Here is a 24,079-nt window from a genome sequence, read left to right as displayed (position 1 = left end):
GCTGAAGTCAATCACACAAGAAATGGATTGAGAATAGCTGGTAGCAGGTCTTAAGGAGTGATGAATAAAAAATTTGGACTCACAAGTTTTTGTCAGTATATACACAGGACGCCAGGAAATAGGTATAAGGGTGTGTCTACCGTCTGTAAAGCATGGTGGAGGTTCTGTTATGGGGCTGAATTTCAGCCAGTGGCTGAAAAGCACAGTTGATTGAATTATGAATGCAGATAAGTATAGTCAGATTTTGAGCCACCATGCAAAAAAGCATCTATTTGGCGACGACTTCATTAATAACGGTGATCTCAAACACACTGCCAAAGCAGTAGACTCATACCCAGGGCACAGGCAAGTATTAAAGCAGTATGGGATCATTTTAACAGGAATTGGGGGGAAAAGTCAGCCAACATCCCAAAAAAGAGCGTTAAATGTCTTTCAAGACAAAAAAAAAAGTACTTACTCTAAACTCCCGAAATCTTCATTTTAAAGCCTTGGTGTTTAGTTTTTCTTTTTTACCCAGATGTGGCCATATTTAGGAGCAGTATTTATTAATTATAAACTGCCAGGTGCATAGTGGAAATGACCATACAAAAGAAATATCCGACTCACTGGAACTGGAGCAAAGACTTTTTAGATGTGCTGTACTTGGGTTGTGCATGTTATTTGTCAGTTAACTCTATTACAGAAGCTTTGAAATGCACCACAGGTATAGAACGTTCAGTTCTGTGACTCCAATTAGCAAAGGTGACAGGGTGCAGAAAGGGTTGGGCTTCAGCTGCCAGTGCTGCCACACCTGTCAGTCAAGGTGGCCAAGGCTAACTTTAAGTCTAAACTAAATGAAAGCAGGTGGATTATAAAAAACAGAGAAAATAGCTATAGAGACCAAAACAGTTGTATTTGTCCTCTTGTTTAATTGTTTTACTTGGCTGCAAATATATTTTTTCTAATGTAAAGCTGGGCACTTAAACATAGAGTCTATATTATTCTTGGATGAACTTCAAATCCAGAAGCACCTAAATTTCACACCCAACTGGAGGTCTGAGCAATCTTTAGGAAAATTAAGTAGATATTATACTCCTTCCATTGATCATTTTTTTCTTTTTGAGTAGGCTTATATGACAGGCCTGAAAAAATATGTATCTACTTTTATGTATGATTCCAAACTCAGGTGTGCCAGAGCGACTAGCAGTGTGTCACCCGGTCCACCCTTAACTGATGCCACCTTCATTGTTCATTCGTTTGCCTTTTCGTGTGAAGAGCTGGGATTTTGCAACACATCAGGTTTGTTTGACTGTGATGTCATTTTTAAGAAGGAATTGCATTAGGCGAAAACTTTTCTTTGGGAGTGTCTAAAAACAATAAAAGAAGCTGAGAAAAAATTAGAAACATGGCACACCTTTGTACTCAAAGAAATGTTTGTCATAGTCACTGTCAGCCTGGCACCTCTTGAAGGTTATGCTGCACTCAAAAAGCTGTAAGGAGTTTTAGGCATTCAAGCTGTGATTGTAACTTACAATGCAACTGTTCTTTCCCCCTGGCAGCTGTCTCTGAATTGGCTAAGAAGTATAGACAAGATACGTATATAGCTGCACATTATGCCTACTTGAAATTGTTACATGTACGGGCTTTTAAAGTTAGGTTTAGGGCAAGGTTGTGCTGCTAGTTTACCTCCGCTACTAGTTACCTTAAGAGGGCATTTCAAGACCCTTACCAAATTAGTATGTAATGTGAAAGTGTGTCTGGGCAAAGTCAAAGACAGTTATGGTTTCAGAAATTCTTCAGAAACTGAACATGTTGTGTGTTTTTGGATATTTCTTAAGGACATGACTTTCATATACTCTTCACTGTGTGTCTATTTTATATAGGAGAGAGCTGACAGAGTTCAAAGAGGACTTTAATTCTTGGCCTTGGCAACAGTGAAATAGTAAAACAGCATAAAGTCATTATGTATGGTACACATAAGGAACAGATTTCATACAGAAGCACACGTTTTCTTATCATTTCTTTAAATACACAGACTAGTTGTTTGGTGTTTTTAATATAAATTTAATGTTTATTACTGTTGATTTCATATTCTTATTTATAAATGGTATTACAACAATTTTTTATGATAGTGGCGAGGATAGGCTTTAATCGTTGTAATGGTAGTACATGTATCTAAGTCCGAAAAGGTCCAAAATTCTTATCCCGTTTTCACCTTCAAAAATATAGGTAAAGTTTTCCAGCATGTGAGATCATCTTCTACCGTTTTAAGAAGACAAATGTATTTTACCTGTACCCAGTCTGAGAGATCTATACCTAAATATCTAATGTTACCTGACTGTAGTGAAGTGGTGAAGGTGTTCTGAAAATTACAACTTAGAGGCAGAAGTTAATTGAAATTCACAACTAAGCATTCAGACCACGAGTCTGCTTCCTAAAGCTGACTGACGGGGTATCAAAAAATGAAATAAAAAAAATAATAATAATAATAATAAAAATGAAGAAAAACACACTCTCCCTGGTCTCTGAAACATTAATTAAGGATTAATCATCCATTTATTATTGTCACATAGGTTATGCATATGGTTCAAATAGATCTGCAGTTGAAAATTTATGAGCAAATTCTCATCCTGGGTCAAAATTAACCTGGACCATATGCAGGCATCAAATATGAACACTATGTAAGGGTTATAACGGTGTTATGTTTTCATCTTCATGTAAACAATTCTGCAGTCATACAATGATGTCACAAGCTGTTAACATGAGCATTTTTCCATGCCTTAAAGCTAATCAAGATAATAATCATCACATCATTTGTCAGTCTTGTTATTATTAATCTGCTGAGCAACATGAAAAGTTGGAAATCAATGAATAACCCCCCACCCCCAATGTAAACTCCTGAAAGGAAGGTTTTGGGAGCCTCTTGAATCGACTGATCATCTCAAGATCTACTTTAGCACGGCAAAGAAGTTTCTGCTTTGCCTGTAATGCTATGCTAAATGCCTTTCACTGGTAAAGTACTTTTAAAGCTTAACAGTCCAAAGTGCTTTAGAGTGTGTTTCTCATTCAACCTTTTACACCCACACATTGTCATAAAGCAGTAATGGCTGCAGAGCTTTCAGGGGGTCCACCATCTTACCCAAGGTCATCTTGGGATGTGGAGGGGACTAAATTACCAGTGCTTTGTTTACTGGACCCTGTAGCATCTGAACCACAGTCGGTAACATTTTCCACACTATGTATAGTGAAGTCTTCTCTGTTTATTGAATTCTTGTATCCAGTGGTATCAGGAAGAATATTGTTACATGACTTTCATTGGGGTTTTACGCTTCATTAATTGCTCTCTTAATAGGATTAGGCTTTATTCAGCATTCATTTACCTATCAATCAGTGAAAACCAACTCAACCAGTCAGTGGTCATGTCTGTTGCATAAAAGTGAGTGGGCATCCACTCCCTTCCGGTTCACATATTCCTCGAAGCAGGCATCCCACATGTGCCATCAGGTAGGTCAAAGGTTTTCAGATCATGCCACTTTGCTGAAGGATGGGTTTTTGTCATGTGTCAAAGCAGAAAATGTCATCTTTTTTATTGTGCATTCATCTTTATATAAAGAATTCTTTACTTTACTGGAACAGCTAATCACGTTAAATATAACGGGGTACAGAGTTTGTAACTTTAACTGTCCAAAACAAGCAAAAAGTCCCAAAACATTCGTCCAGCTTTCTCCTCTTATCCAATTCATGGTCACGAGGGTGTCAGCTGCCATAGAGGAAGAGGGCTGTCGCAGGGTCAACAACACAGAGAACCATTCAAACTTCTTCTTAACTTATTCATTTTCCATATGTTAAAAAACAATGAACTTTTTAACATAATTAAGATGAAAAATACTAAAGAGAACAAGAAACTAGCTCAGTTTCTCAAACTGTCATATTTTCCAATAGTGGAAAAATTTTTAAGTGGATGTTTGATTTCACCTGCTCTGACGTTGGCTTCTGGTTAAACATTTGACATGATTGATGCTAGTGCAGCAGGGAGGTGTGTCCTCACTGTCTTACTGAGGATTAACCTGTTTTGTGTGAAAGTGGGAGAGGCACAGGTGAAAATTTGTTACTAACTAAAATCGTTGAAACAGGAGACAGTGTCAGTTTTTGCATAACTTATCCGATATAGTTCATACCAAGAGTGACAAGAAAAATTTATTTTCTCTCGTAATATTTAAAAGGCTGCTTGTGCCATGCCTAAATAATTTCTGTTGTTGCTTCAGCGTCTGGAGAAATATCTGGCCCGACTGCTCCATGTGCAACAGAAAGGCGTGTCCCCTGAGTCTTAGCCAAGTATTTAAAGCAGCTCTGAAGTTGGAGCTTGTTTAAGAAAGGGAAAGGCACATCGAAGACAAGGTTTCTCCCTCCAGACTGCATTTCTTTCACATTTCTTCTCAAACTGAACTGAGTGAGTTTGAACTCTATACTTGCTATGTAGCTCAGACAGATTTACACTTTGTGTTCCTAACAATGTTTACTGTATTTAGCTCACATTCATTCAATTATTCTTCTAAACATTAGTTTTTTCAACCAAGTAATTCATTAATAGGGAAAAGGAGTATGGCTCAAACGCAGTTACGTATTGCTACCTCAGTTGCCATGTCAGGATTGTGTATTAATGAAAAAATAATGAAAAGGTTCATTGACATTTCTATTTCCTGCGAAATTAGCTCTTGCTGTCAATCAATTTTTTACATTAATGTATTTTTCTTCACAGTGAATTCCTCAAAAAATATCTGTATGCTGTACATATTAGATATGATTCACAGTAGCACCTTAATAGCTATTAGATTTGCCAAATTACGCATAACAGTTCAATAAATACAGTGATCATTTCCTGTCAGTTTAATTGTAATGCGAAATAGATATCAGAACTTCTCCTTGTGTTTCAAAACAGACGGTCCTGTGGTCAAAGAGGTCATGAGTGCAGCTGTGGATGCTTACTGCTCAGCACCCTCCTGAAGGAAAATACCCAGCTTTAATGAATAACACTCGGGTCTTTTACATCAACTGCTAAAGTCATGAGGGTAAACTAAGAATCTGACATTTGACTATCATTAAATAAATGCCAGTTTCAGTTGCTCATTGGTTCAGTCATCCAAGATGTGCCACTGCCAGCCAGAGAAAATATGCTCTGATTAGTTAGAGTGTAAAACAGCAGCTGAAGAAGTAATGACAATCGGCTGTCTCCTTCTCACTGATGGGCAGCTTCATGAAAGTTCCCCTTATCTCAAAATTTTACATTTGACAGATTATTTAATATAACATCATCCTGCAAGCAAACTAACAGGAGCTATGTCTATTCTGTGTGTCTCCTAAACCTATAGTAGGCCCTCATACAGGCCTACTATACAGATGTAGCTTATTAAGTGTCAAGTGGAGGGTGAAAAAACAGCTTGATTTAACGTTTTAGCCATTCTGCTGGCATGGGATTTTTACTATACTAAATCAACAAACAATAAAAGTGTGCTGGTCAGCACTGTTACCCCAGTAACGTTCAAGGTTCAAGCCTGTGTGCACGTGCATTCTTTCTTTTGGTAAGTTCACAGATGTGAATGTTCAGTTAAGTGGTGATTCTAAACTGGACATAGGTGTAGTGGTGAGGTTGAATGAGTTTGCCTGGGCTACTGCCCTCTAACCAGATAAACATCCAAATGGATTTATTTCCAAAAACCAAGTTAAGCATATCTTATATGTTGTTGTGCCGCTGCGTGATTAACTAAATTTTGCAGAACAATAGTCTAGTTCATCACAAAAATCTGGATATGAAGTTCATAAAAGGTTTCTGGGGCTCTTTATCAAAGGCGTCTTTGCTATTATCCTTAAATTTCTAGTCTTGAGAATATGTGTTGTTTTCTAAAAGAAAGGAAAGTATAGACAATGAGTACATTTATCCATTCACCCATCCATTCTCTTCTGCTTATGCTTAGCAGGGTCGCGGGCAGGCTGTAATCTATCCCAGCTAATCTAGAGCGAGTCTATCGAGAGTAATTAGTAAGTGCTGTCATCTAGAATATAGATTTTGTCTGGTCCATTGTACCCACTGTGGGCCAATCTCGATGGATAACTTTTATCTTATTCAATTCTTTTGTTTTCAACAAATATATGCAAAGCTATTGACATTTACATTAACTCCTGCTATTCAGTGCAGGAGGATTTTCTGCAATTATTTTAGGTTATTTGCATGCTTATTTTTAGATAACTTTATAACTTTGTAAATGTGTCGATATTCACTTTTTTTTTTTTTACTAGAAATGATGACTTGAATGGATGACCCATCTTGAATTAACTTATAACAATTTCAAACATTTTAAAAAGAAGTAGCGTTTTAGCAGACCTTTCAGCACATGCTGTTAAAATGCTCTGTAGGCAAAAAGGATCTTCAGTTTCTCTAAACAAGAATGAAAACAGTTTGTTTTTATATGTTTGTACTTATTTAGTTAGAAAATTAGTTCAACAGCTGAAGCTTTACATTGTTTGTGTCAAATTAAACTCTTTAAACAGAGAAAATATCAGTAGTGTGGTGGACCACTAGAGGGCTCCACTCACACCCAGTGTATAGGAAGTGTGTTCCTGTGTTTTGTGGCGCGATATGCGCAGTTGATGTTGGAGACGAATAAAGAAGGAGTGAGAACTGAGAGCTGTGTCGTTGATGCTTACCTCCACAGTAGAATACAAGTCTGCTAAAACTGTAATGGCACAACATTGTAGGTATTCTGGTTACTTCTCTTGAACCTTGATTGAACAAATTGATTTGCCGTATTGACTGTAGAAAAAGGGGGGGAAAAACCACTGTATCTTTAATAAATGTAGCTGTGTGGAGTACAATATATATACACATACATATATTTTTAAAAAGTGTTTTGTTGCTAGGCAATAAATCAGTTTCTGTGTGTGTAGATAAATGTGTGTCTTTGTTTCTACATTGTTTTGTTAAGCAGTTTTTAGTTGGCTATCTGCCAGCAGTAAATATGACGCCCAGTTCCTACCTGGGTGGAGGTGTTTCGTCACCAATGCTGAGGCTGCTTGCAATTTATTTTAACCCCTCAGATTCTCGACATATGAATAAGAACCGAACTCATTGTCAGTCTTATTATTGTTTGAACCTATTTGGTGAAAATGAAACAGTCGCTGATGTCGAGGAATGTAAAGTGTGGGTGTGAAAGGCTTTTAGAAGGTTTATAGTATTTCTTCGAAGGAAGAAAAATGTGCAAGACAAATCAGAGTGAAGTGAGCAAAGCACAGAGAGAGGGAGAGAAATAGTTGTGATGATTGTAGTTCACCTGAGAAATGTACCCTGTGTGTAATGTTTCTTCTTAAGAGGTGACAAACGACTGTGTTCTTTGAAATTTGCAATGACAAAATTCTTTGTCATTGCACAGCTGTGGATAAGAACATGTGCTCGGTTCCCCAGAGGACCACTCAAATGCTTTCACAGACTCATAAATCAGCTTCAGAGGATCAGCTACAGAACTCTCCTGAGGGTAGCCTACTGCAGAGTCAAAACACCCCTCCTAAGTCTTGCCGGGGGGGGGGGGGAATCATTCTTTATGCATACAGAACTAAGTTGAACAAAGTAGTTTAAAGATTTAGAGACAGACTAGGCTGAATCAAAACACACGTTTGAGTTTCTCCTTGAAAACAAATCAATGATTCATAAATGAAGGAACGAATATTCCTCACAGTTTTTGGTTCATAATGATGTGATAGCATCGTTGGCTCCTACAAATTTGTGGGTGTGATTAAAAGCTCCCATTCCACCACATTTTCAAGGTTGGTGCTCCATTTCAGAATCAGAAAGGGTTTTATTGCCAAATGTTGAGCAGGTTTACAGCATTGGGAAATTGCTGCGGTACGTAGTGCAAAACATACTGTAAGACAACACTTAAATAAACATAAGTGATGATCAGTGCAAAAATGGAACAGATGCAGAGAACACAGTATAGAGTCATGTGTTTGTGGTGTGAACAGTCATATGGTTATTGTTCATGAGTCCAACAGCAGGGGGGAAGAAACTGTTCTTATGGTGAGAGGTTTTGGTTCAAATGGACCGGAGCCTTTTGCCTGAGGGGAGCAGGTCAAACAGACTGTGTCCAGGGTGAGAAGGGTCAGCTGTGATCCGAGCTGCACACCCCAGTGTCCTGGAGGTGTAAAGGTCCTGCAGAGATGGGAGTCTGCAGCCAATCACCTTCTCAGCATAGCGCACAACATGCTGCAGTCTCTGTTTGTCCCTGATAGTGGCTCCAGCGTACCACACAGTGATGGAGGAGGTGAGGATGGACTCGATGATTTCAGTGTAGAACTGCATCATCGTCCGTGTTGGCAGGTTGAATTTCTTCAGCTGCCTCAGGAAGTACATCTTCTGCTGGGCCTTCTTCATGATGGAGGTGATGGTGGGCTCCCACTTGAGGTCCTGGGTGATGGTGGTACCCAGGAAGTGGAATGAGTCCACAGTGGTGATGAGGGTGTCAGTCAGGATGATGGGGGGGGGGGGGGGGGTGGGGGGGTGGGGCTGTGTGCTTCCTGAAGTCCACAATAATCTTCACTCTTCTGGGCATTCAGCACCAGGTTGTTGTGGCTGCACCAGGACACCAGACGTTCAACCACCCTCCTGTAGGCAGACTCATCCCCGTCCGAGATGAGTCCAATCACTGTCCAATTTGACTCATAAAGAGGCGATCGTGGTCAGCAATATGCTCAGGTAGACTCTGGCATTTAAAAAATGTTCAGTCAGTATTAAGGGGGCCTGAGGTGTGTTACGAAAATATCACGCACACTATGACATTATTACCAGCAGCATGAATTGTTGTTTCAAGGCAAGATAGATCATGGACGTTTTCATGTTGTTTACACCGAATGTTGCAGCAGAAATCCAGACATGTTTCTCCAGTTAATAGACATTCTTATGGATAATGGTAATGGATAATGAATATTCTCCATTTAAAAGCAGCCATTCAGTCGTTCAGATGGTTAGCTAAGATAAAGAAATTGTTGAAAGACTATCTGTAAGCAGTCAAGCAACACTGAAATCACTGACTATAACCAATAAACAGTAGAAATGGTTGCAGTTTAATATGAATAACATGTAATATTTATAATACTTTCTTGAGATTACCATGCCATTACCATTTTCTTCTTTTTCCCTGCCCAGATGTTGCACTCTGGGAAATAATATGTTAGGGTAGAGTTTCACTGCAAGATTATGTTCCGGTTTTTTAAATTTATTTCAAAGGACTTAAATCAGCAATTTCTCACACTGAAGCAAAGACATGATGCATAGAATCCATCAGTAATGAGCCGGTGAGCTTAGATCATAAGATACTGAAGCTTTGATGGATTAAAAATACTGCTGAACTTAGCTGATGAAAAGACCCTTCTTGTCTTTGTTCACAGTGACAATGGATTACCTTTTAGATCACTTACTGTGGTACCTTAATCATTTATGACCATTTTATGAACAGTTGTGAAAAGAAATATATGCATAGAAGCATTTGTAAAGGCTGGGATGTTAACTATTATTAATACCAAAGTCATTGATTATCTAATTGTTGTTCTTTATAATTTTTTTTTCTCCAGAATGCCTGCAGAGAGGCGATCAGCAAGAGGCAGATCTGCAGTAGGTCGCTTTCCATCTGTCACTTTTGGATTTGGGGAGGACACAGAGGCAGAAAAAGAAGAGCCAAAGGAAAACAATGTTAAAAAAGGAAATGCATGCAAGGAGTGGCTGCGTAAGGTCTGCCCATGCTGCTGTCCCAAGCATGATGATGGCATAGACACTGAGGTCACGCTGGTTGATGGGCCGGGTAAGGAGGACGGGGGAAACGGCGAGAAACCTGTGCCTGGTGACAAAGAGCTTGACGGTGATTAGAGAGACTCCATATAGCCACTGTTTACCCCCCCCCCCCCAAAAAGGGAAGAAATGCCAACAATATGAAATACTTCAACGTGTCCTATGTTTTTTCTTTTCTTTTCTTCAGAAGTCCTTCTCAAAGTGAAGTCAATAGACCTCCTGAAAAGCAAATCAGGGGCGAATCGCACAGAGCATCACACTCATCTCTACCAAAGTGATAATTTAATCATCCGCAGGGGGCAGAGTTTCGAGATGTGGATAACCTTATCTCGACCTTTCAACCCCTCCTCCGATGAGCTTCATCTCGACCTTAAAACAGGTTTGTGAGAAGTGAATGGAGACTTTTATAAAAGTAATACATGTTATAGTGTTGTTTTGTTTTTTGGGGCAACAGAAAATTTCAAATTTGACTGAATTTCATCCAAGACTAGCCAGAAATATTTAGAGCCAGAGTATGAAACTGGATGGGAAGGATCCAAACTGGTCACAACATACTCACATGTTTTCCTGAAATCTTGTGCAGAGCAGCACATGATACAGTGCATATAGTGGGGAGCCTGTTCTAATATAGTCTACTGTGAATAGGAATGAATGGAGCTAAATTGCTTTTTCTTTTTTCTTTTTTCTACATGCACTTCCAGACAAAGCAGCCCCATTTTTAATTGTTTGTAGTTACAGTATTGATTATATTCCTGAACTGAAATGAAACTCAATGAAATGCAGTGAAATTTTGTTTTCTTATTCTCCTGTGAAGTATTTCTTTTCTGCAGTAGTTAAGCACCAAGATGCATCCATAAACCAGATGATATTACTTCTCAAATAATTACAGTAAAATAGGAGATCACTATCAGCAACAGCTTCCTGTGTTATCTGAAGTCAAGGCACGGTATTTAAATTAAAAAATCCACTGGACAGCTTTGTAAAGTTAAGCTAGCCCTAGAAACCACAATAGTTGTTTGTTTCTTTTGCAGGCTCCAAACTTGTTCTCACAGCTGAAATTGGGCATTTTAACATGGGAATGCACACATGCTGACTTTTTTTTAGTGCCAATTTCAAGAAGTTGCTGGGGATTGCATCAAAGGTTTTGGACTGCAGGTCTTATAGGGCCCATTCATTCATTATAAATGGCTCTCCGGAGAGTAGAAGCTCTCTAATTTACAAAAAAAATACATTTTTTTCTTTTATGCTCACATCTTGTACTGTGTTTTTTTGCTGATTGTGTGTTGAGGCTGCATAGATGTGTGAAATAGATACTTATAGATATATGGGAAGGCTGTGGATGAGAGAAGGGGATTTTTTAGTTCAGATTGCTATGGTAACAGTTGGGGTTGCTATGGTCCTGGGAGAGTGTTTTACAGATGCAATCTTCAGTCCTGCTGATACTAGAGATCCCTTCTACTGAGAATTCACTGTCACTGCTGCCACTGCCAGCTGCATGAGCCTCGGACGCCACCTGTTTACCCAGTGTGCATGCCTGTCTCTGCACACTGCTTGTGAGAATTGAATGCTGTCAGACAGGGAAAACCAATATAGATCTTACAATTACAGCTGTGTGTGATAGCAAGTTAGGGACACTTAAGCAGAATAATTACAGTGCTGCTGCTACAGAAAAGGTGGGCTCTATAATGCACTGTTTAATGAAAGGTTTTGTTTTGGTAAAGTGACAGAATAATAATGTATACATTTTAAATTCTAGATTTTGCATTTAGAGGGAAAAAATATAGTTCTAACCTATTTTATCCATAATTTGAGACAAAAACAACAGCGACATTCAACGTGAACACTAATTTAAAAAGCCATCTGTAATACCAGCAATAAGCAGGAGAACAAAAGCAGCAGACAATGCCAGTTTTTATGCTTTTGAAAACCATAACACCGCTCTCCAGAATGGCACTGCATTACTAACTAAATTGCCCCCAGCTCTCTGTTTTCAGGCATGCTTACAGTACCCTATATTCAGTCTAAAGACTGTACTCTGAGATACATCAGACACACAGCACAAAAGCTAATCACAGCACAACCTAAAACGACACACTGTTTTAAATAGTCAAGGATTTTTTAGGCGAAAGAGAGTGACAGTTGACAGATGCTCTGACCTTTTGGTTCGGAAGCCCTGCAAAAAATTTTAAGGAGGTGATTCTTGTCACACCTGACAAAATGAAAGTGTCAGGCACAGTGAACTGCACGTTGACAGTTTTTTCTTCTCTGTTCTTTCCCCCTGTAAGGCAGAGAAAAGGCCTGGCAGTAAACAAAAGGGTTAATACACCCTGGAACTATCAAATCTCAATATTTCTAGGAATAGTTGTCTTTAGAATCTTTAGCCAGCAGCTGTTTACTGTTGCTTTGCAGAAATGCAGGCCGTGCGCAGCAGGAAACCATAAACTGAAGATACAAAACAAAAGTGTAAGAATGTCAAGTTGTGGCAGTTACTCATCAATTAGGAGTAAACTCTTTAACAATTATCATCAGATTTTTGGGGTTTTGCTCATTTGTACCCAGAAGTGTCTGAAAATGTCATGGCCATCTGCTAATTACAGTTCTTTTGTGCACTGGTATAATTTATGTCCCAATTATTGAGCAATAGCCACCGAAAACAGAAGGCTTCATCAACTGGTCTCCTTGAATATCTACAGCACTTATCATGCATATTTATCTGTTAGATTTAACAAGCTTGTCGAATTATAAAAGAGTCTTGCTCCTTTCCAAGGATATTTTTTCATTCTTGGACTCAGCTACAGAGGCCTTAGTAACTCTTTCTTGATTCTTAGTTTAAAATATCCTAATTTATCTTCTCATGAGTTATGTTGAACCCCAACATTTCATCCACTGTTTGGGAAAAAACAACAACAAAAAAGCTGTATTAACTTTTCTCCTTTCCTTTAAGTCAATTTTCTTCTGATTGGCAGCCTCATGAAAACAGAAGGTTTAGACAGCAGGTGGGAGGGGCTTATGTGTTCACACTCAGAGCTGTGCACCTGAGAGTGTTATGTTTCTCTCCCTCTGTTTATCTCTTGCTCTCTTTTGTTTTTATAAAAGAAAATCATAAAGTCTTCCCTGAACCAGAGTTAGAGTCTCGAGTAGCTGTCACTGGGTTAGAGTCCCTCAGTGGTTATGTAAAGGTGTAGTCTTTGTCCATGTTAATGAACTTGCTATCTTTATCACTCGTGGTGGCTAGTGGTGCACAGCTGCTGCTTTCCCATCAGCCAGTAAGTCATTATGGCGTCCTGGCATCTCCTGTCTGTTTTTTCCCTCCCTCTTGGTCACTATAATGCAGAGGCAACTACTTTTTCCTTAACAATGGCCGTTTCATTCATTTTCCTCATGTCTTTGCGAGCCGCTTTCGATTCCTTTTGTCACACACAATCAGTGGCCTGTCTGTCCATGACTGAATCAGATAAACATCTCAGGGTGAAACTGGAGAAAAGCAAATCAGTTCTCTTAAGGCATTTGAAAACACAGTCAAGACAAGGTCACACCCACTGAGGGTAGAGAGTGATAGCCATGGAAAGCTGTTGTTTTCCACTATCACTTTAGAAGGAGAGCTCCTTAATGTGGCAACAAATTGAACATTTCAGCTGTTTGTACTGTGGGAAATTGTGAGTTTATATATTATAGAAAACACTATTTTTTTTGTTGTCTTTGAAGATCAAGCTTTCTTTTGATAATGATGAGGCCACACTAACTTCAAACGTCAAGATAGTGCAGTAACAGTGAAGCTGAAAACATGGAGACTTTTATAGCACAGCTGCGCTGAGATCAAATGCTGTCACGCAAGGTGTGTGTGTGTGTGTGTGTGTGTGTGTGTGTGTGTGTGTGTGTGTGTGTGTGTGTGTGTGTGTGTGTGTGTGTAGACAGCTTGTCAGGACAGAGCTTTCTGTGTTCCTTCTTTTTAGTTTCTGTTGTTCAAACATACTCTGGGAATGCAGGTGTGGTTTTAATTGAGGGAAGTGATTCTTAAAAAAAAGCACAGTAACTGTTTGGGCATGTTATGAATAACAGCCAGTAACACTTTTTTTCTTTTCTTTTTCACCTACTAAGGTCCATTGGCAGTAGTGGCAAAGGGAACTCATGTAATCATCCCACTGGTGGCGAAGCTGGAGGGTGATCGCTGGGAGGCTGCTGTTGTGAAACAGGAGGACAAAAAGATAAAACTGTTGGTGAATTCTCCAGCCACAGCCGTCATTGGCCGATATCAACTCACAGTGGAAACAAATAATCAAAATGGATCGGCCAGTTCCACACATGACCCTGCCAATGACATCTACATATTGTTTAACCCCTGGTGTCAAGGTAAATATGGACATCTTATGGTTAATTTATACTTCTGGAATGAATCTATGCAGAGCCTATAATGCAGCCTATGCAAGTGGCCAACCCTGCTACCAGTATTTATACCTGTGTGGGTTGTGGTGATGGTGATGTGCAGTTACATTTCTAGGTTGGGCCACATCAGGCTATTGTGTAGGTTATTGTGTACATACAAAATTGCATACTTGGAGTTTTTTGGAATAAAGTCCTCTGGCATTAGTGTTAAATAAGAAAATCAAATTCTCATATTGAGAATGGCAAATAAAAAAATTATTAAATCACCTAGTGTATCATATTTGATACATACAGTTTCTTGTGAGTGTTTTGTGACTTCAAAATCATCGGTGTGATTTTTCCCCCTGATAAATCTAAAGAAGTTACACAACAAGAAAAAAATGCCAGATGTATCAAATACAACACAAAATAAAAATCATATATGGAAATTAAAATGTATTTTTAAAAAAAAACAAATTTGTTTTTTGTTTAGGCTTTAAAGGGTTAGTTTTTGTTTGCAGTGTTGTTATTTGTGGTAGGCTGGTCACTTATGGTGCTACTATCTTTTGTGCTAAATAGCAGTATCTTCCCACAGTTATCACTAAATATAACATGTTCAGGTTATGCTGCTAGCAAGAGTATTTTTCTTGCCAGCATCTCCCTCCTTCTGTTCAGCTTCATCTTCTTATGTTGTAGTGAGTGTATCTTTCCAAAAATACCACACTATTTCTCTGAAATAATGCCCTATACAAAGCAGTGACAGCCCCTAAAATGACAACTACTGAACCTCTCAAAAGTTCAGTACAAAAATTACAAGCGTCACCAGACGACAACAGACGTATGCCATCGTTTCCAAATATATGTGTAGGAGGTGCTCTTATACAACAAGCACAGTATGGATATACCCTTGTCATCAGTTCAAAATAAATCTCCACAGACAGCCTTCAAGAATGACTCAGACAGTTTAATAAAAGATATTTAGGGTGGTAAAAATACCATGAAACTGTGATAGAAAAGAAACCAAATTTAGAAGATAAAGCCTACTTGTAGAGTCTATGCTTCAGAGTGACCTTGTGTTATTTCCAGTTAAAAATTTAGCCTTTCCTATTTTCTGTCAGATGACATTGTGTACATGGATTCTGAAGATGAAAGGCAAGAGTACATCCTAAATGACACTGGACGAATCTACTATGGCACAAAGGATCAAATTGGAGCGAGGACATGGAACTACGGACAGGTGAGGGTGCTCTGAATCTTAATGTTTAATGACCAAGCTTAGCGGTCGAAACTGACATGGTCTCCTCATGTTTTCCTCTCATTTGATATCAGTTTAGTGACAGGATTCTGGCTGCTTGCCTCTTTGTCATGGAAAAGAGTGGAACTTCTCCATCTGGGTGGGGTGACCCAGTTAATGTGGTGCGAATCATCTCAGCAATGGTGAGACGAGATCCCAACTAACAACGACATCACTGGACATACAACAAACAGTAAAATATGTTAAACCGCATATGCCATATCATAGTCCCCTAAACGCAGGCAGTGGCTGAAAGCTGGAGTGGATACCAAGTGGCCAAATGGTGGCTGCACACTTCTGCTTACACCTGCTATGGATTAAATGCAAAAAACAAATGTCCAGATTTGAATTAATAAACAAAAAACCTAGCTAACTTAAGGTATTTCGGGTATTGTCCTTAAAGTCAACCATGAAAACATGAAACACTTCCTTTATTTCTCAGGTAAACTCCCCTGATGACCAAGGTGTTTTGGAGGGAAACTGGTCAGGAGATTATTCAAATGGAACTTCTCCAACAGTGTGGAGTGGAAGTGTAGAAATCCTTGAGGAATACCACAAAAAGAATGGAACCCCTGTTAAATATGGCCAGTGCTGGGTGTTTGCTGGTGTAGTCACAACAGGTTAGACTTTTTTCAGCTAACAATAAATTTATTTGATCAAACTAAGTGGCTGATACGATATTAAACCCATTGTCTTCTTTTCAGTTTTACGGTGTTTAGGCATTCCCACCCGAACCGTGACCAACTTCAGCTCAGCACATGACACAGATGTTTCATTGACAACAGATGTGTACCTGGATGAGAACCTGGAGCCTATAGAGAACCTCAATGTGGACTCAATTTGGTATGTTCACCATATGTCACATTTACCTTGACTTACAAAGAAGGAGGTTAAGCGTTGCATGACTCTAGTGGCTTAATCTAAAGTTACTCCTCAGTGGTACAAGTACCAGTATTTGGAAACAACTAAAAGATAAGTGGTATAGCCTAATAATTTAAGTCTGACGATACAAAGATGGCAACATCAGCACATGTGTCTTCATTTATACATTGGTATGTGGTTGATTTACTTTAAAATTGTTACAACAGGTTTTAAAAACTACCCACAGAAACCTCATAGTACTTGACAGATTTACGCAGAACTAAAATTTCCACAGCTGTTTTCACTATAACTTTAGTTTACCAACCATAATTGTTTTCTGAAGGAACTTCCATGTGTGGAATGACTGCTGGATGGCTCGTAAGGACTTACCTCCTGGCCACGGAGGATGGCAGGCTGTCGACGCCACGCCTCAAGAGACCAGCCAGGGCACCTACTGCTGTGGCCCTGCTTCTCTCGCCGCTGTGCGCTATGGTCAGGTCTACCTGAAACGTGACACAGCTTTTGTGTTTGCTGAGGTTTGTGAAATATTCTTCTTTACTGTGTTTTGGGAAGGTAGAAGACATTTATCATAGTAGATATGAAAACACTGTATACTGATAAGGATTCATATGGCACGCATTAAATATATGCATGACAGCTTCCTTTGTGGTGGGGACTTTATTTTCTAACCCCATCTCTCTCTCATGGTCTGTCTCATCGATATCTCAGGTGAACAGTGATAAAATCTACTGGCAGAAGAATGCAGATGGGACCTTCACTCAAATATACAGTGAGAAAAAGATTGTGGGCATCTCCATCAGCACCAAAGCAGTTGGCTCTAATGAACGCAGTGATATCACCCACCTTTACAAACATCCTGAAGGTAGCATCAAACAAAAAAGCAGACACTTACTTAGACTTAAAGGAGATCACAAAAAATTTAAAAAGGGCTATAACTGAGATATTATTTTTGGATAACTTATTCAAATATCTCAACATTTCTTGTCATTCTCAGGCTCAAATGAGGAACGCATTGCTGTGGAAACAGCATGTAGCTTTGGCTCCAAAGCAAAAGCTTATTCATCTCCTACAGCTCAGGATGTCTCTTTAGAAGTTACGCTAGATGGTGAAGGTCCTAAAATGGGAAAAGATGCAGAGCTGATGATCACGTTGAAAAACAGCAGTTCACAGCAACGCAGTGTCAGTCTGCACAGCCAGGTGTCAGTCATGTACTACACCGGTGTCCACAAAGCTACAGTCAGAACTGACACGACAGATATAGAAGTACTTCCCAATGAGGGTGAGTGGAGCATTTCATTTTGGATGACTTTTTTTCATCAGCAAGATCACAAGGCTTATCTCACAAGCAGAATAAATATTTTTTTTATTATTTATTGAAGTCTGGATCGTAGTCCTTTTTCCCTCCACCACCATCTCTATGGGCAAGGGCAGACACCTTTTTGAAGAAGCCAATTTCCACTGCGTGACTCCATAGTCTTAAACTTATGAAGAGGGGAAGCCTTTGGGCTCATCTCTGCCGTTACCACTGCATCACCACACAGACATGACACCGAAATATCTGACAATACACGGTCCATTCTTCTCCCACTTGTGAACAAATCCCTAGATTACTTGAATTCCTCCACTCCAGAGAGAAACTCAATCATTCCTAATCCACAGTTTGCAATCCAGTCTTTTCAAGCTGGCTTGAGACTTGGAGATGCTTTCTGCCCTCAGCGGTGCCCATACATTGTATCCATATATGTTATAAAAGGAATCAATGATGTCTAGGTGTAGCTTTCCTGTCAATCTTCACTGTATCTGTCCAATAAAGCCCAAAAAAGGCCAAAAAATATATATATTAAAAAAAAGATTAACTTGATATAATATTATGAAGCTAAATATGTTTGAAAACATCTGCTGACAATGGTTGCAGGTAAATTATTGTAAAAAATTATAATGTACTGGTGCCTAACATTACAATACCAAGTTCTGTCAAATTTTGGGATGATACAGTTGCATTCGCATTCATTGAGGGGATCAAGGAGGCAGAATACAGGAAACCAGTGAGTGACTTTGAGGGGTAGTGTGGGAGGTACCGACTGCACCTGAATAATTACAAACTCTGAATAATTACAAACTATATATATATATATATATATATATATATATATATATATATATATATATATATATATATATATATATATATATAATATCACTAATTATAAAGGCCATCTTCACTAATTATAAAGGCCATCTTCACTAATTATAAAGGCCATCTTCACTATTCTGTTGTCTACAGAAAAGATTCTGGAGTGGGCCCTGGAATACAAAGACTACAAGGACAAACTGATAGATCAGGCTGCCCTGATGCTTACAGTATCAGGCAGGGTCACAGAAACACAGCAGATCCTTGCTACTCAGTTCAGTTTCCGACTCAGAACACCAGACCTCATCATTAAAGTAAGCCACGTAGTTAATCAGGTGATTATTACAGGAAAGAAGATTAAGATATAAATCTATATCTAAAGTTGTTTTCTTTCCGTTTTTTGTCAAATAGCCACTGGGGAAGGCTGTGGTAGGAGAGAAGATGTCAGTAGAGATTTCATTTACTAATCCACTGCCACAAGTGCTGAAAGCAGTGATATTCCATGTGGAAGGACTTGGCCTTCTGACTGCTCGAATGATAAATTATGGGTAAGGAGGAATAATATACTTTATACTGTGTTTTTTTTAAATACCTTGTCTAGCTATCTCTTTTGTGATTGCTACTGTCATTTCCTGTCCTACCCTCAGAGATATTGGCAGCCATGCTTCTGTGTCTCTCACTGAGCAGTTCATCCCCACCCTTTCTGGAACGAGAAAATTACTAGTTTCACTGGACTGTAAGCAGCTCACGCAGGTTCATGGTGTGAGTGACATCACTGTGGAGGAGAAAAGCAACGCCCCTCTATAGTGATAATAGAGCCACTTTGAGGCTGAATGCTGACAGTTATTTCATTTATATAGGCACTGATTGTGTCTTTTTTTCTGCTTTTTGCTTTCTATATGATAAGCCAGTATTTTTTTCACAAAGCACAGTACTGATTTATTTTTGCAGTAGAATATTGAAATTACTTATAACCACGCGTAACCATAAAATATTTGATAACATGGTGGCGTTTATGGGCTGTTACAGAGAATAGACTGTCTCTACAATAAGAAAACCAGTATTAAACTGCATAAAAATTTCTTTACATCTTAATGCTCAAACTCTTGCAACATACTTCTACAATGCATTGAACAAGGCAGCATCCATAAAACCTCTTTGGAACATGTTTGCTCTTGCAAAGGTGTCCATGTGGAACCAGAAAGTTTTTATCATGACTTTTTATGAAATCTTATGTAAGCATTGTAAATGTCATCATTATGCTCTGACAGCCGATCAAGCACTATAGCTAGCACTGACATGTATTGATGTATTGAACTAAAGTGACAATTACTCACATTTCCTCATCTTGTATGCTTCTAGACTTGCAAAAAAAAAAAGAAGCATTGAACATTATTCTAAACCAACCAGTGCAATAGAGACATAATCGACACACCACATAAGCACCTCACGTTTTCTTGGAATATGCAAAAAGTATGCATATGAAAGTATGTGGTTACTATGATTAGGAAACAGTCTGGGGACCCACAGTAGATGCTGAGGTTGGACCATCTGCTGGCTTTAATGTAAGAGATGTGCTTATGTAAAGACTGGCGTTATGTTTATGTCTTTGATTCTATTTTTATATATATTTATTTTGTTTATTATGTGATGCCAAAAGAATCATTTAAATATCAAATCACTACTTAAATGCTATTATATTAATAAAATGCCACTTGTTAAAATTATGTTTTATTCTGTGATTTATTGATTTTTAATGTCAGCGTGTGCCCATTGTTATGCAGCTGCTGTCAAAAGTTCTCTGTGTCTCTGCTAAGAATTTTTTTTTTCAATGTTGCCAGTTGCCAGTGTTAAACTATTTAGCATGTGCTTGAATGTTGTTTGTTGGTGGCAAATAGGCTGGCTGGAGTATTTTTAAAAATCTACTGGGTTTTCCCCATACAACAGTCTCTAGAGTTTACAGAAAATTATACAAAAAAGAAAATATCCAGTGAGTATCCGTTCTCTAGACGAAAATTCTTGATGATGAATGTAGAGAAGAGCGTTCAGGCACCTTCAAGCCAATGGTAACTCAAATAACTACTTGTTATAATTAAAAGTATGCCAAAGACCATCAGAATGCAAAGAATGCACTCAAGTGCTGACTGAGTGCTGACTCCCCACAAGGGTGTGTATTGAGTCCACTGCTCTACAGCCTTGGTAAATGGCCTAGTACTTATATAGCTCTTTTTCATTCTAACTGAGCACTCAAACACTCGCACTCATTCATACAAGCTCTTCTCTATACATAAGCACCTTGTCTAACACAGCGTTGGCTTCTCTTTTTGCAAATTGCCTCTTCAACCCTGGCAAAAATCCATTTACACAACATAGCAGTTGCACTTATAGAGCGCTATAAAGGTGAGGATATGCATTGCATCGTCTCTGCCAATAAACTGGATTATGTGCCCTTGGAAGAAATGCATCGGTGGAGTATTTGTTTTTGTCCTTTACAGTGGCATCAGCAGCTGCAGTGTGGGTGGGTTTCACTGTCAAAAAAATTCCCACAAACTATCTGTTGAATTGCTTGCTGTGGCTGCTGCTGCTGTTCCTGCTGACTTTTAAACTTTCTGGGAGTTTGTTCTACACACTGTCAATCAAACCTAGAAACAGACTGTGAAATGCAACATAAAGAAACTGAAACAACATAACTGTGTATTTGCTTTAACGCTGTCAATTAACTACAACAAAATGCTAGCACAGACCCAGAATAGCCAGTGAAGCTATGTTGACTCAGTAATGGCACATCACAGGAAATAAGTACATACAGCTACAGCTGTGGTGTGTAAAATTAACATGTGGTGAACATAAAAGCGTTGGAAAACGTCACCCGCTTTGTCGCTCTTCCTCTGAGCTCTTCACTCTTTCCGAAGGTTTCAGTGAGGTTTTCTTTTCACATAGAAATTTCTAAATCAACAAATAACACAGAAGGACAGAGTCTGTTGGATTTATGAAACTGTTTCATCAATGTCTTTCTCTATTAAATGATCTTAGCTTTCTGAGGAAGTGTAGATGCTGCTGTCCCTGCTTTCACAGACCTTCAGTATTTCCATCAATTTCCAATGTAGCAGTTTTCAAATCACTATGGTTAGTTACAGACCATCTGTTTATATATCAAACTATCCAAACAAACTGGTAAAAGCAAACTGAATCTCTCCACAGCCAAACCACTTGTAGGTGTTCACATAGCCTACAGCCACTCCAGTTTTATTTGTTTACTGGAGTGTGCTGTTTGCAGTGGTGTGAAAACATATCAAGTACAGTGTTTGGCTCCAGTCCTGTCTTTTCCCCAAGGTTACCTCCTGTACACAAACTACTTCCTTCACAAAAGGCTACTTTCATCTTGCTTTCCCAGTAGTTTTCTCTCCACAGGTGTAACAACTCTGAGTTAGGTCCCAGGGCAGATTTTCTTATTGGGCCCATACCACCATATTGTACTGGAGCAATCGAGCTTCTCTTATTCTCTCCCTTTCTCTCTCTGTAACACACACACACACACACACACACACACACACACACACACACACACACACACACACACACACACACACACACACACAGTAGGTGCAAAAGCAATATATAGCATATAGCAATTCTCAATATTAACTATAGCATCATTCTAGATTTGATCAGCACCATGGACAGCAACTAGAGTCAGCAGTTGGGGGAATGGACATATTTGTCTAAGATTATCCTAAAAGCTCACACCATCTTCTTCAAGTAGACTACCACAAGCCTGTGATCAAAGACTGGAAGCAGTGGTGTGTTTGATAAGAAGCTAAGATAAATCAACTGGAACTAGTTCTCTGCATATAAGTACAAGAATTTTAAAACAAACCCTGAAATCTGCTGGGAGCCAATGTAAAGAATATAAAATAGAAGCAATGTGAGTTCACTTACTAGAAAGTGTTAATAGTCTGTCAGTTTGTATAGCGGGGAGGTGTGAACGAGATTATTTGTTTGAGCTGGTAACGGGCATTGCAGTAATCTAGGCACGATGATACAAATGCATGAATAGTTTTCTCCAGTTCCACTGAGGAGACTATTGCTCACAATTTGCAAATGTTACTTAACTGTAAGAAACAGGAATGAGAAATAGATTTTACATGTAAGCCAAAGCCCAGAGAGGAATCAAATATTGCACATGTGACATTGCAGATGAGCAAAAGGAAGCAATCACTTGACTGATGTTTGGATGTAATTCAGGAGGAGCTATAATCACAGTCTCAGTCTTCTTGGAATTTAAAACAAGATCATTATTAGACTGCAAGTAACCAGCCTGGATTAAGCAATCAACAAGGATGGACCTTCTGCTAGCGAAGCTTAAAAGAGATTTAGGACTGAATGTCATCAGCATAAAGTTGGTAAAATGTCCCTAAAAGATTGAATGATTCCAGCAAAAGGAAATGTATAGAAAGAAAAGAAAAAGAAGTGTAAAGCAGGTCTGGGTGGTTGCTAGTGCTTATGGAAAGCACAAAAAAATAAACCACATGCTGTCATAGAACTGGACAAGTCTTTTAGATGCATAGTGCAGGAATGAGTGAGCTTTTACAGCTGAACACACCAGGCCCAGGCGTAGCTCATGCAGCTATACATGCTCTGATCAGCACCTGCAGGACAAAGCACAGCACAACAAAAGAAAACATACCCTTAGTACCCACATGGCCCAGGGGTTTTTACAAATGGGACTTCGACTGCATATATTATATTGACTGATTATATATCCACAAAAGCAAAAAAATGCACTTTGTTCACTGTAGTTATTTGCAAGGTCACCAAGCCCAGTTGATCCGTAACATTAGGGGTAGCTTTGTTGCACTTGGGAGGCCAGTAAGCTGTGCCTAAAAGCCAGCATGCATGTCAGCAGGACCCTACTGAAACAAAGGAACAAAAACAAAAGCAACATGTTAATATATTAAGATCAGCTCAACACTGAACAGCTGTGACCAAATATACAAATGTGTATTTTTTTTTTTGCTGGACCATTCTACTCATGTTTATTAGATCCAACATGACCCTTTCTTTTATTTTACTAAGTACATGTTAATAATTAATAAGTGCATAGAAAAAGTGTTTAAGAAGTGTCTGTCATGATCTATTGTCTGAAAAAAAGAAAAGAAAAATGTGAGCATGTGCAAGGAGTGCTAATCCACCACTTTGTGAATGATTACTCACTAATAGTATGGTTAACCAGTGTTTTAGTTCTGATGACCATGCAGCATGTGGGCAACACCTGGGAAAAAAACCTTCAAAGGTAAAAGCAAATGTCCTACATGTCACTGAACTAAAAGCACTCAGAGCATAAATGCATTCAATAAGGCTGCAGAGTTCTCTAAATCTATCTTTACATGTTTTGAATATGCATAAAGGTTGACTAACCCATGCCCACTGTGCTAAGCCATTAAAATCTCTTAATGTAGTGCCAGACAAGTAGAGAACCCGTGCATTCAAGGACACGCAAGAGTAATGGTATTCTATGCAACATTAGTAATGTACACAATAATGTGGGAAACAGACTGCTGAACCAAACCACACAAAGACAATTTAATTTGTCTCAATT

At 38.8% G+C, this 24,079-nt stretch overlaps 1 protein-coding gene across 2 annotated transcripts; it reads left to right on the top strand.

Moving 5' to 3' along the window:
- The first annotated feature begins 4,337 nt into the window (after window positions 1-4,337).
- On the top strand, window positions 4,338-20,207 carry LOC101478049 (protein-glutamine gamma-glutamyltransferase K). 2 transcript variants are annotated; one of them, XM_014413991.3, is made up of 15 exons: window positions 4,339-4,429; window positions 4,919-5,048; window positions 9,598-9,881; window positions 9,999-10,190; window positions 13,910-14,161; window positions 15,292-15,410; window positions 15,503-15,610; window positions 15,910-16,087; window positions 16,172-16,310; window positions 16,672-16,864; window positions 17,058-17,211; window positions 17,344-17,628; window positions 18,634-18,794; window positions 18,892-19,028; window positions 19,128-20,207. In XM_014413991.3, the coding sequence occupies exons 3-15, from the start codon at window positions 9,599-9,601 to the stop codon at window positions 19,285-19,287; spliced, it is 2,361 nt and encodes a 786-aa protein (XP_014269477.3). In that variant the 5' UTR covers window positions 4,339-4,429; window positions 4,919-5,048; window position 9,598; the 3' UTR covers window positions 19,288-20,207. The 2 variants fall into 2 exon arrangements, with proteins under 2 accessions (XP_014269480.3, XP_014269477.3); XM_014413994.3 differs by lacking the exon at window positions 4,919-5,048 and having other exon boundaries at window positions 4,338-4,429.
- The last annotated feature ends 3,872 nt before the right edge of the window (window positions 20,208-24,079 follow it).

This window comes from Maylandia zebra, linkage group LG23, assembly GCF_041146795.1.
Source record: "Maylandia zebra isolate NMK-2024a linkage group LG23, Mzebra_GT3a, whole genome shotgun sequence".
NCBI classification, from domain to species: domain Eukaryota; kingdom Metazoa; phylum Chordata; class Actinopteri; order Cichliformes; family Cichlidae; genus Maylandia; species Maylandia zebra.
Note: the sequence above shows the minus strand (reverse complement) of the source record. Positions and strands in the feature narration are given on the sequence as shown.

Bases quoted from the DNA above. Each gene is read 5' to 3' on its own strand.
- LOC101478049 (XM_014413994.3), top strand. From the start codon at position 9,599: ATGCCTGCAGAGAGGCGATCAGCAAGAGGCAGATCTGCAGTAGGTCGC. The intron at 16,088-16,171 runs GTTAGACTTTTT...TCTTCTTTTCAG, and splicing joins TGCTGGTGTAGTCACAACAG to TTTTACGGTGTTTAGGCATT. The intron at 17,629-18,633 runs GTGAGTGGAGCA...TGTTGTCTACAG, and splicing joins AGAAGTACTTCCCAATGAGG to AAAAGATTCTGGAGTGGGCC.